Source organism: Equus quagga, chromosome 8, assembly GCF_021613505.1.
Source record: "Equus quagga isolate Etosha38 chromosome 8, UCLA_HA_Equagga_1.0, whole genome shotgun sequence".
In the NCBI taxonomy this organism is placed as follows: domain Eukaryota; kingdom Metazoa; phylum Chordata; class Mammalia; order Perissodactyla; family Equidae; genus Equus; species Equus quagga.
The window spans coordinates 31,227,707-31,241,097 of NC_060274.1; the positions used below are offsets into that span (position 1 = coordinate 31,227,707).

At 35.0% G+C, this 13,391-nt stretch overlaps 2 protein-coding genes across 4 annotated transcripts in view; one reads left to right on the forward strand and one right to left on the reverse strand.

The window, feature by feature from the left end:
• LOC124243285 (basic proline-rich protein-like) overlaps positions 1 to 11,912 on the reverse strand; it is a 55,009-nt gene extending 43,097 nt beyond the window's left edge. The window contains exon 1 of the mRNA XM_046668912.1: positions 11,851 to 11,912. Within this exon, the coding sequence (XP_046524868.1) occupies positions 11,851 to 11,912 (62 nt within the window). The remainder of the gene's footprint in view (positions 1 to 11,850) is intronic.
• Positions 1 to 13,391, forward strand: part of KMT2E (lysine methyltransferase 2E (inactive)) — a 95,676-nt gene that overhangs the window by 13,693 nt on the left and 68,592 nt on the right. For 2 of the 3 annotated variants that reach the window (XM_046669650.1, XM_046669652.1), the window contains exon 2: positions 12,317 to 12,501. In XM_046669650.1, coding sequence (XP_046525606.1) covers positions 12,431 to 12,501 — 71 coding nt within the window. In that variant the 5' untranslated portion in view covers positions 12,317 to 12,430. Of the gene's footprint in view, positions 1 to 9,448; positions 9,522 to 12,316; positions 12,502 to 13,391 lie in introns of all 3 variants that reach the window. The other variant, XM_046669651.1, reaches the window with a different exon arrangement.

The window sequence follows — 13,391 nt, forward strand, 5'->3', positions numbered from 1 at the left end:
TTTTTCTTTTTTATTCATTTTAGTCTCTTGCTTGATTTTGTGGGTTGTTAAATACTTAGAAATTAAAGTACTCTTGTTTTAGGCTTAAGATTTTTATAAATATTTTAAATGTATGTGGAATATTAAGATAACTTTTCAGATACTTACAGTAATAGAGCTGCTGTTCTTTAACCAATTGAGTGGCTCAGTGGTCAACGGTATTGTAACTGGAATTGATTAAATTACCATTGGCTTGAATAGTATAAACGTCATGCCTTTAATTTTAAGAGGCAAGACACTAACATTCCTCAATGACTATCTACAGTGTATTTACATATCTTATTTACTCTACACAGCGACTCTGCAAGGTAGATATTTTACCCATTTTTCATGAGAGGCCTAGAGGGACTGATCAAGAATTTCAGTTCAAGTGATTTGAAAATTATCATAGCTTTCTATTGATCCTTATGAAGGACTGATTCTTGGCAAGGTAATGAGAATACACAAATCATTAATCAAAGGCAGTTACTTAAGAAAACTACTCTAAGATACCCTTAATCATATGAGATTGTCCTAGCTCATTTCAAGTGCCTTAAGAGCAACTTAATTTTGTTGACTGCTCCTTCCCCACTACCTAGAGCAGTATCCAGAACATAGTATATGCCCAATACATATGCTAAATGAATGAATTTGAATTTATTCTATTTTGAAATAATAGAATAGTTGCCATAATCTGAGGGGAAAATGCTTAAATAACACAAAAGATTTATTCCGTTGTTTGGAGACAAGGTACTCAGAACTTGATGGTAACAAGCTGGAAGAATTGTTGATTGTTGGAAATTATTCAGATGATGACTGTGATGGTGGGGGTCTGGGAAACTGAGGAAGAAAGAATCTGAAACACTGAGGAGGCGCAGAAGACTGGGTGACCAAATATTAATAGGAGACTAGAGAAAAGAAAGATTAAAAAGAGAGCTCGGGGGCCAGCCCCATGGCCAAATGGTTAAGTTCACACCCTCCATCTCGGCGGCCAGGGGTTTTGCCGGTTTGGATCCCAGGCACCGACAGAGCACTGCTCAGGCCATGCTGAGGTGATGTCCCACATAGCAGAGCCAGAAGGACCTATAACTAGAATATACAACTCTGTACTTGGGGGTTTTGGGGAGAAGAAGAAAAAGAAAAGATCAGCAACAGATGTTAGCTCAGGTGTCAATCTTTAAAAAAAAAAAAAAAAAAAAAAGCTTGGAGGGGCGGCCGGTGATGTAGCAGTTAAGTTTGCACACTCTGCTTCAGCGGCCCAGGGTTTGCCAGTTCCGATCCCTGGCACGGATCTATGCACCACTTATCAAGCCATACCATGGCAGGTGTCCCACATATAAAGTAGAGGAAGATGGGCACAGGTGTTAGCTCAGAGCCGAACTTCCTCAGCAAAAAGAGGAGGATTCGCAGTGGATGTTAGCTCAGGGCTAATTTTCCTCAAACAAAAGCTTGGAGAATGGGGTACCAATAAGGAGTGGAAGAAGCTGTGGAAAAGATTCAGTTGCAAGGTTTATTTGAGTTTTGCAGTGATGACAGATATTTGAATAGATAAATATCCTATAGACGGCTGGGAATAGGAAATGAAACAGGGATGAAAAGTTAAATCCAAGATTGAGGGAGACTAATAACCTTGAGGGAGGACTACATTTTAGAGTAATAAAGGAAAGGGAAACAATTAGAAAAAAACAAACAAAAAAGGTTCCAGAAGGAAATCAGTCACTAACATTCTTCAATGGCAGCTTTTTTGTTTTGTGTTTAAGATATGTTCATGTTCATCTAAAAGGGGAGGAGGGCACTGAATGTGTTAGAGAGACGGAAAGTATGGTTTAATCAAGAGAACTTAGGTGATATATTAGCCACCACATTCTGGGCTTTGAGAGCTAGTATATTAATATCTCAGATTTTGCTGTAGGGTGAAGTAGATGATCTAACTGTGGAAGCTGTATATCTAACAGCTCTTTCAAAATAAATGTGTCAAAATATAAACCAGGGGTTAAAAATTATAAGTAATATATTCTTTGGGAGGTTAAGAAGGGAAGAGATTAGTGTGGAACAGGTTTTATAGCTGAAACAGTTTTTTGAGTTAACCTAGTCAAATTTTTGTTTACAGATGAGGCAACAGTCCTCAGGAGGTTGACCTACTAGAGACGTCAAAGCTAGTTTTGTAGGAAAGTTGAGAAGGCTTCAAGGAAGCATTGGTACTTAAATGATCCTTAAAGGTTTAATAAGATTTCTATTGGGTGGGATAGATAGAAGTAAGGGAAAATGATTTTAGAAAATTTGATGGGGAATGAGCAAGAATATGCCAACAATAGCAAAAAGACTGCCATAATCAGAGGATTTATATATTGGAATGTTTATATATTGGAATTCTAATATATATCACAAAGGGATAATATATTGGAATATTAGTATGGAACAAGGTAACCTGATAATGTCAAGATTAGGAACTTGACTGAAATTACTGTGAGCTATATACTATGCATTTTTGAAGAGTGTAAAGTTAAGAAACTAAGCTGTGAAGTATGTACTGTTCAGTGTTTCAATAGTTGTTCTAAACTGGAGCAAATGCACTTTTTTTTTTTTTTTCCTGATAAGGCATCTAGGCTGTATCCCAAACCTACTAAATCAGAATATCTGGAGTTAGGCCTAGGAATATGTTGTTTTCACCTCTCAATCCCAGGTATGTGAAAAGTAGCAGCTTGTGGATCTGTGTTTGAAAACCACTGGTTTAGGTCAGGTTAGAATAGGGAGAGAAACCACTTGGAAAATTATTCTGGTAGCCCTGGCCTGGGCTAATGAAATACAGATAGTAGAGTCAGAAACATTTGTTTAAATCCTATTAATTACATTTGATGCACATTGTTTTTACTTTTTATTTTATTGAGTTCATAATGGTTTATAACATTGTATAATTTTAGGTGTATGTTATTATTCATCAGTTTTGTATAGACTGCATCGTGCTCACCACCAATAGTCTAGTTTTTGTCCATCACCATCTATATGTGCCCCTTTACCACTTTCGCCCACCCAACCCTCTTCCCCTCTGGGAACCACACATCTGTTCTCTTTGTCCATGTGTTTTTTAATCTTCCACATATGAGAGAAATCATGCAGTTTTTGTCTTCCTCCATCTGGCTTATTTCACTTAACATAATACCCTCAAAGTCCATCCATGTTGTTGCAAATGGGATGATTTTGTCTTTTTATGGCTGAGTAGTATTCCATTTGTGTGTGTGTGTGTGTGTGTGTGTGTGTGTACACACATATACTCCACATGTGCTTTATCCGTTTATCAGTTGGTGGGTACTTGGGTTGCTTCCATGTCTTGGCTCTTGTGAGTAATGCTGTAATGAACATAGGGTGCATAAGTCTCTTTGAATTGTTGATTTCAAGTTCTTTGGATAAATACCCAGTAGTGAGATAGCTGGATTGTATGGTATTTCTATTTTTAATTTTCTGAGAAGTCTCCCTACTGTTTCCATTTTGCATTCCCACTAGCAGTGTATGAGGGTTCTCTTTTTCTCCACAACCTTTCCAATATTTGTTATTTTTTGTCTTGGTAATTATAGCCATTCTGACAGGTGTAAGTTGATATCTCATTGTAGTCTTGATTTGCATTTCCTTAATAATTAGTAATCTTGAACATCTTTTCATGTTCCTGTTGGCCATCTGTATATCTTCTTTGGAAAAATGTCTGTTTATATCCTCTGGTGCATGTTCTTTTTAGATAGCGAAAGGAGAGTGGATTCAAGTTCTGTAGTCTGAAAGAAACGATTCAAAATGTGATAGAAAGAATACTTAGTTAATCCTGGAGAGTGTGGACGTTGTCTTACCTGAGACTAGAATAAAGAATGAGAAAATAAAATTATTGCCAATTTTGATTGTTTCAGTCAAAAAGTATGCCCTTCCTGGGCCAGCCCTGGTGGCCTAGTGGTTAAGTTCAGTGTGCTCTGCTTCAGCAACCTGGGTTCGGTTCCCAGGCATGGACCTACACTGTGCCGTTAGCGGCCATGTTGTGCTAGTGGCTCATATACTGAAAAATAGAGGAAGATTTGCTTGGATGTTAGCTCAGGGTGAATCTTCCTCAGTAAAAAAACCCCCAACTATGTCCTTACCTGGTGGCATGCTTAATTTGAAGGCTAAAAAAGCAAGAATGAACCAGCCTGATAGTCCATATAGGTTGAGTACTAAAAGATAAATGCAGGTCTTTTGTGGTTATTTTTGGTTGATTTTTTAATTACAGCAGACTTTAACACTACTTTTTGAAGAGTACTTTTTCTTTTCTGCTTTTGGACAAGTAGAGTTTACCACTGAAATAAGTTTTTCATGTCACATGCTGAGTCAGTCAGTATTTTCTTTTAGCCATTGATTTTCAAACTGTTCTCCAGGAAGGCTTAGGCTTTTCATGGAACTTGACTAGTAGGTGGGAGGATATGCAGACAGGGATGTTCCTCTGCCACCCTTTTTAACCACAGACATAGCAAATATGAGATAGAAATGCCTGCTGTGCCCATTAGCAGACATCACTAATCCTTGTGGCCTTCTCCCATTCTATCTGGCTTTGGCCTCTTTAATATAACACTTCAGGTTGACGCTAGCGATCATTGGGAAAAGCATAGGAGATTAAAACTATTTTTCATCCTTCAATCAAAATGGATACTTAGATTTCTAAGATTTCATTTGTAGGAAGGTTTCTATCAATACTCAAAAACGGTTTGAAGGCCACAATTTTAAGGCCTTTTTTTAAATTAAAATTTTAATTTTGAGGTAATTGTAGATTCGTATGCAGTTCTAAGAAATAATACAGAGAAATTCTGTATATCTTTTGCCCATTTTCCCTTAATGGGAGCATCTTGCAAAATTGTAGTGCAATATCACAACCAGCATATTGACACTGATACAATCTTGTAGCCATCCGTTTTTTTTCAGATTTCTCAGTTTTACTTGTACTCGTGTGTGCATGTGTGTCTATTTAGTTCTCTGCATTTTTGTCCCATAGGTTCCTATATCCTCCACCACAGTTAAGATACAGAACAGTTCAGTTGCCGTAAGAATCCCTGGTGTTGCCCTCTTATAACCACACTGATCTGTTTTCTGTTTCTATAATTTGTCATTCAAGAATGTTATATAAATGGAATTATACAGTATGTGACCTTTTTGGGATTCTTTTTTTCCCCCACTCAGAGTGATTTCCTTGAGATTCATCCAAGTTGTTACATGTATCAATAGTTCCTTCCTTTGTATTACTTGGTGTTCCATTTAATGTTATTTTCCCATTTCGTGCTACAACATAGAACATGCAGCTTCAGATTTTTCCTTTTAAATCTACAGAATGTGTTGTCTCTCATTTTCTTTTGTTAACTTCCCCCACTGTTTTCTCCTACTGTCTCAATCCCCAACTCCATTAGGACTACTGAGAGCACAGTTTAAAAATTACTCATGTCGATAATTTTTTTTTTTTAACTGAAGCAAGTTTTAGAACCCATTGAAGTATGTGGTGTAATTCTTTATGGTGCTCATTACTTTTGTACCTAAAAGCAGTATTTTAAAGACCTTGGGAAGATATGATTATTCTTAAGTTTGAAGATTCTTTTTCTTCTGCATTCATATATGGAGTAATACATTTTAAGGTATGTAGTCATGGGCCATATGGCAAGTAAAAAGTGGGAATAGATAACTATTTTCGAAGGAAATCACTTTTGGTCAGGTACATTCTCAGGTATGAACAAAGACAAAAATTCTAAGAACAGTTTCGTGTGTGTAGGAACAGAAATTGTACATTTATACCCGGAGATGTTAATCTAACTAGATGTTAGTCGCTGAATTGCTACTTTCATAAAAGGCCACATTTTACTAGATTTTACATTATAGTTTAATGATCTCCAGTACTTTGGGGGATGGCAAATACTATTAAAAAATAATAACGTGGTACATTAAAAAGTTGGATAGTATTGAAATTACTTATTTTAATTTAGGAGGATTTTGGGGTGGTGGTGGAGGAATGTACTAGCACTTTAGCTAGTTGCAAAATTGATGTTTAGAATAGCTTCCGAAAAACCCTGGTAGAAAGAATGGTACCCCATTATATAATGCCAAATAAATATTTCACTATGTCATATTCATACGTGTATTTTTTAATTAATGGACCTTATTTTTTAGAGCAATTTTAGGTTTACCTCAGAATTCAGCAGAAAATACCAAGTTCCCACATGCCTCCTCCCCACTCACTACACACAACCTTCCCCATCATCAGTGTTCTTCATCATTATGGCACATTTGTTACATCGATGAACCACCATTGACACTTTGTTATCAACTGGTGTATAGTTTGCATTATGGTTCACTCTGCATTTGTGAATATTTTTTTAAAAGGTTGTTCTTGATACTTTACTTTCATTCTAATATCAAATCTCTAGTGAGCTAAAGATCAGGTATGCTGGGTTGCAAGGTAAGCCAGTATGGATTGTAAAAATTACTGACTGATTTTGGAAAGTGCCTCATTCTTGACTGTATGCTGTGTAGGGGTGGTTTGGTGCCATTGGGTAATATCATGAGAGTTGCCACTGGTTTATTCTTTAAAGAGTTGAATCTCATCAGAACCAATCTCGTTTTGACAGTTTGAGATTTCAGAATTCAGGTGACCTATTTATTTTAACCATTAGTCTGTACACAGATTTTTGTTTAAGGAAATAATTGAAACTGTGTTTTGAGTTTGTAATAAAGAAGTGTTTGGCTGTTGACTTTTTGAGTGAAACTACTTAAATCATGTTCTCTAAATTTGCAGTTCAAATTTACAATACAGAAGCATCCTTTTTCCTTTACTGACAAGAATGGTCTCTGGAATAGATCAGAAATTCTTAATAGTTTACTTGACTTTTACAAATATAATAGCTGAGAATTGTTCTCCAATATATCTTAAGAACTTTTCCTAAGTATTTAATGAACTGAGTGCCACACAGTCCTTGAAACAATTCAGAAATATATTCTATGATTATTCCTATTTACAGATGAAGAACTAAGGCTTCAAGAGAATAAGCAAGCGTTACTAATAAGTAACCATTATTAATAAGAGAGTGAAAGCTAAAGCATTGCTACTTTGATACTGAATTTAGTAGTAGTGGTTGGAATTGTAGTAAATATTAAATATGATACAGTGAAACTCTGAAACTCTCTAGTATAACCAGAAAATGTGCTTTTTGAACATTGAATTTTATATATAGGTTTCTATTTTTCAAGTAGGTCCACCAAAATTAACTGACTACAAGAAGACAGATTTTTCTAAATAAAGATTTTATTTGCTATAAAAGTATTATAGTGTAAGTTGAATTATTAAAATTCTTTGTCTCTAGAAAACAAATGGGAGACTCAAGTTAAAATTTAAATGATTAGATAGGTGGTCTTTGCTTAATAAATAGTTCTGTATAAGGAATTGAATATCCTTATGCATCTATTAGTAATCTCAAATTTGAAGCACAGTTCCCTTCACTTCTAGGTTGTTTTCAATTTACTAGTGAGGCATGGGTTTGTTCCTGAAAATAATAGAGAATTTGAGTATCTTTATCCTTTGATTATGTGCTTTGCACCATCCCCGAAATATTTTAAATACAGATTTTAGATTTTGAGCCCATGCTTCTCCTTTCGTAGTGTTTCAGTGCATTGTTGTGGAGTGGATGTAAGTTTATTGAGTAGATCAGATTTGGGGGAGGAGCAGCTGGGTTTTGTTACTGTTCTTTCATTTAGTGTGCCAGGATAAATGCAGTCCAGGTGTTCTGAAGCGAGACACTTATGTATGTATTTAACTTCTCGTCTTTTTGAGAGAGGCAGTTGTCAGTATTTTCCCCTTAACTGTAAAGTCTAGGTGATTTATTATACCAATCATCTGGCAAATTTTAATTTCAAGCAAACGAATGTGTCAGTTCTAGAATCAGACTGCTAGGGTTCAAATCTGATTCTGCTATTCATTAGCTATGGAACTTTGGACAAGTTTAACCTCTCTACCTTATCTGTAAAATGAGGATAATAAATGGACCTACACCATAGACTCATTGTGAGGATTAAACATTGTAAGCACTCAGTATTTGTTATTACTATTGTTATAACCTCTAGTTGGGGAGATTTGAGTATCAGTCAGGTAAGTGCTCATGGAGCGCTGTCTGATACTAATATTAACCCAATGGGAGAAATATATAATTCATTCTGTTGTCAGATTTATTTTTGGTAGCTTTTTAGAATCTGATATTTATTCTGTTGTTTTGATTATCAGGAATAATCTGTTAATGTACTTGTGACTTAGATCGTCAACCTAAGCGACTTCCGTTTATAGTTGAAGCCCAGAATAGTGAAATGACTTGCCCAAAGTTTCATAGGTAGTAACTTGGTAATAGATCTTGATCAACCAGTATTCTTTTTATTTACCTTAGTCAACTGCTGTAAATAAAAAATCTTAAATGAGTAGTGAAGGCAGTTTAATTTCTGATTTATAAGGAAATCTCAGGTGTGTGGTCTGTTACAGTTTCTTTTAAGTTTCTTTATTTCATTTCCATTAGTAATTCAGCCAAAAATTAACCCTCTTATTCTTAGTCATACATGTCCAAAATATAAACACTGATTTAATTTTAAATATTTATGGATCTGTGTTAAGGTACTTATAAAGGACAGAAAGATAATAATAAATGACCCTTTCCTCAAAGAGATTATGTTAGATTGGGCACTTTTATTTGTAATTTTGGAAAAAAATTTTCCTCCTCCCTGCCTTTTGGGTATTGTATTCATCTTTTCAGTGGTATTTTTGTTTTCTGAACTTTTTGATGTGGTCTGTTTTTTTTTTTTTAATTAAACATTTTATTTTTTTTCCTTTTTTGTCCCCAAAGCCCCCAGTACATAGTTGTATATTTGTTGTGGGTCCTTCTAGTTGTGGCATGTGGGACGCTGTCTCAGTGTGGTTTGATGAGCAGTGCTATGTCTGTGCCCAGGATTCGAACCAACCAAACACTGGGCCGCCTTCAGCAGAGTGCGCAAACTTAACCACTCGGCCACAGGGCCAGCCCTGATGTGGTCTTAAAAGGAGCCTCAGTCTTCCAGTTTTTCTGATAGACTATTTTCTAATTTAATTTGCTTTTCCTTGCATTTCGTCTTGTTTTTCCCACTTTTGGGTTTTGTTTGTTTTGGTATCATTGCCTTTTCTTTGCTAAATCTTTTTGTTAATATCGTATTTTCCTAGTTTCTTTTCAGTTTGATTTGATAGTTTGATGCCTTTACTTGTGTTTACATTCATTTGTATAAAAAAGTGAAGAATAAATTTATTTTTTAAAGAATTAGCTGCTGTGTTTGAGTCCCTTTGGTTTTAGGTGCCATGTTAGGCAGAAGTACCTGTAATTTTATGCCATTTAAAAATAGCTCAATACTCCTATGTTCACTTGGTTTCTAGGTCTATTCTGGATAGCAGGTTTTGTGAAGACATTTATTCTTTCTTGGACCTCACATTTACCAGACATCTCATGGTATTTCATTTTATATTATTTCTTAATGGCTTCCATTTATTCTCATTGTATTTTGTGTGTATTTCACTTGCCAGTTGGATAACCAGTTTTTTGATTCCCATATAAGATGTGAAAGCTTTGTGTTAATTGTTTGGATTGTGTTGAATTGTTTTTCCTCTAGTTAAGCCCGTGTTATAAGCTCACATCTTTTCAGCTTACTCCATTGGCTTTCCCTTTCTTTTCTTCTTAAAGACAATGATTTGACCCTTACGAATTTATGATTTTATTAAATATCAACTGGATTTTTAAACAGTGTGAGTTTTCTGGCTATGAAGTTCTTAATATTAATGAATATAGTGAAATATTTGCCATTTTATGGTCTCAGTAGATAAGACTGCTTGTCTTCTGACCTCTTGTGAGTAAGTTACTGAGATCTTTTTTCCTATTGAATCAAACTCAGTCTGTGGTTCTGTTTCAGAAGTGATGTGTTTTTATCCTGGGGATGAGCTTGTGTGTTTTTAGAGAGACTCATTTCTGGAAAAGGTGTCATGTAGTTGTTTTTATAGCTTCTAGTTGTATAGGTTGACAACTCATTTGGTTAATGAGGCCAGAGCTGCAGTTTCATCCCTGGTGCTGTAATTCGTTCACCAGTCCTTTGTAACAGGCGCTGTGTGGGGTTTGAGAGACAGGCAGTAATCACACAAATGTAAGCCATTGTTTGAAATAGGCTTATGGCAAGCTCTTCACTGCTATTTAAAAACAGCTCAAATGTAGTGTTTATTGAGAAATGTATATTTATGTAGAAAAGAGGCACACTATTAAATGCATACTCAAATAGATTCTTTTAGGCTGGAAATATTAGTCAGTTACCTAAAAGAATGCATAGTAATTTGATTTTTGCTTTCCAGTTTCTGCTTCTGGTAAAAAAAAAAAAGGCACAACTAAATATTTAATAAGCTATACCTAACATATAAGATTTCCTATGAGTTTAATGTAAAGATAATCTGAGCTAAAGGAAACTTCTACCAACTAGATGCTACCATCAAGGAAGAACATTTTTTAAAAAAAATTGTAGTTGTTACCTGTTACTAGGTCCAAATTCAGCATTTTAAAGAAATACAAAATAATGTAGCATTTAAATAGAACAAACTTATAGTTTTGTATATTGCTTGCATTTTGTTATTTAGAAATTTTATAATTTTGTAGCTGTGTGTGGGTTAAATAAATATGGCTTTTATGAAGTAACTAATATGGTCACAGGTGCAGAAAAGAAGGTAGGGCAAGCTTTCCTTTTTCTCACTCTGCTTTGTTTTTAGAGCACAGTTTTAATTTGATGGAGCAAACTGTAAAAACATCACAAGTAGAGAACCATAGTTATTTTCAAAAACTCTTGGAAGATTCTCTTTACATGAGAGCTGGAGAGTGTTTCTATCTACACTTTTCTTGATGAAATAAGAGCAGCTCATCTTCTGTGGCTACCACTTACTGCTTGCCCAGTTCACGTAATGCAGTGTCAAGGAACCTGGTGGTTCCGGAGGCTGAGTAACACCTGGCTCCCGCATCTAGTGGGTGTCAGAGACAGATGCCAATGCTTATTGTGGTTTCAACTTCCAAGTGCAATTGCCTATCATTGTATATTTTTATTATAATAATTTGTAATCTAGTAGCTCTCCCCCACTTAAACATGATTTAAAAGTAAAGACTAGTTTTCTTGGAGAATTCAAAGCTCTATTACCACCTTATTTCCCTGTTTCGGTATTTTCCCCCATAAGATAGGAGCTCACAACCTGCATCATCTGTGACACATGAATTAACCTGACATAGGTATTCTCAAGCTTCCTTGTAAAAATTAAAGATAAATAAAAGAATTACTATTCAAAGAAACACTGCTTTTCAGCATTTCAGGTATAGCATGGTAGGGGCAGTTTTGACTGTTGTTCTTTTCCTGTTGCCATATCTCTGTTTTGTTTCCGAGTTGTACTATGTCATTGTTGAAAAGATTTTGAGTAGCTATTTCACACACAGTACGTATAGCAAGTGTTATACAGTGAATTTAGATTAGAAAAATTGATGTTGAAGCTAAATATATTTCTGTTACTATGGTAAATTTCTTTAAAAAACACTTGAGGACCCCCTTAATATGCGTGTATTTATGTAGTATGGAAAATGACAACCACTGTAAAACGGTTGATTTTATTATAAATAAAATAGCTTTCCTTTTATACATATATAAACAATAGAGTGGAATTGGTTCAAATCCTGGTTTTATCTCTGAAGCTGAGCAACCTTGGTTAAGTTACTTAAGCTTTCTTGCTTTTGTGTTCCTCAGTGGTAAAGTGGAGATCCTTACCTCAGAGTTGTGAGGTTTAAATAGATCATCCGTGCAAAAGCGTAGTATGGTGCTTCGTCCATGGTGAGGACTCAGTAGTCGTTAGTTTCTTGTTAGATCACTCACTGAATCGAGAAGACTTGTTTTGGATACTAGTGCTATAAGAAATTCCATTTTATCTTTCAAAAATGAGTAATATTTGTTGGTTCTTCTCTAAGTAATTTACGTTAGTAATCCTTCTCTTGGCATCCTAAATTCATTCCCTGAGGAAGATTATGATTCACAGACTTTTCTTTTGATCAAAGTCACATAACTTAATTCCAGAAAAATAAACAAAATAGAGACTTCCTGAACAAATTCCAGTTTATATTGACATTTTAATAAAGAATGCTTTCTTCATGTATTTTACTTACTGTTGTTATAGTGTGACTGTTGCTAGGAATGTGAAGACGATTCTTGACTTTTTGTTCCCGTTTCTTTTAAACAGGGTTTGTGGATGCACTTAGATGTTTGCAATGAGCACTGTGGCTGGCATGCCCCAGTGTTTTGGATACCAATGCATAGGACTCCATAGTAATCGAATTTACCAGAGGCGAACGTCATGAGCATAGTGATCCCGTTGGGGGTTGATACAGCAGAAACGTCATACTTGGAAATGGCTGCAGGCTCAGAGTAAGTATTTAAATTAAAGGTATTTTGGATAGGGAAAGGCAAAATATTTCATAGAATTATTTTAGCACAACCGAGCAGTGCTTGATTTGCATTTATTTTTTTTTTCTCATTTTAGGCTTGGCTAAAATAAAATATCAGACGTTTGAAGGCAAGAATTTGTTTAACTGAAATTAACTCTTTAACTTTTGAGCCAAAATGCTTAATTTTTTTCTAATTCTTTGTCTTTTCCATTTGCTGATTGTTGACATCAAGAATCAAGATAATAGTTACTGTTGTTTTAAATTGTAAGATTTGTCATATTTATATTAGAAAGGTAATTTAGTTTTAGATTTGATCTTTTCTTAAAGTATAATATCCACTTAAACATGGGATTTGCTTTGTTTTTTAAAAAGTTGAGTTGAAACAACAAAATTCAAGCCATTTTTAAAGAAGAGAAAGGAAGTATTTCCTGCTGGGTGATTATTTTGACAGATTTTACTTTTATGGGACCCATTTTTGATGGATCCAGTGAAAGGTTCTTACCTTGCTTCTAGGCTATTTGGTCTAGGCAATTAATTGTCTGGCTAGATTTCGTTAGATTTTGTTTTTGAATGACCAGCCACTTAAACACTGAGTTATTGCTATGAAGATTGATTGATTATTTGCTTCTGGAAATTGCAAGGGATTCAAGTGACAATGTTGGAAGCTGAAGGATGGAAAGATGCATGTTTGTTCTCTGATTCAGTATATACTTGTATTGTGCCTTATGGTACTCTTACTGACCAGAAAGCTGAACTAAGTGGAATTTAAATTTAAGGAAAAGGAAATTTATTTTAGGGCTCTTGAGACTGGTGTATGGAAAGGCAAAAATGCTGTTATTGTTCTTCTTTTGTTGGTATTTCAAGTGGTCT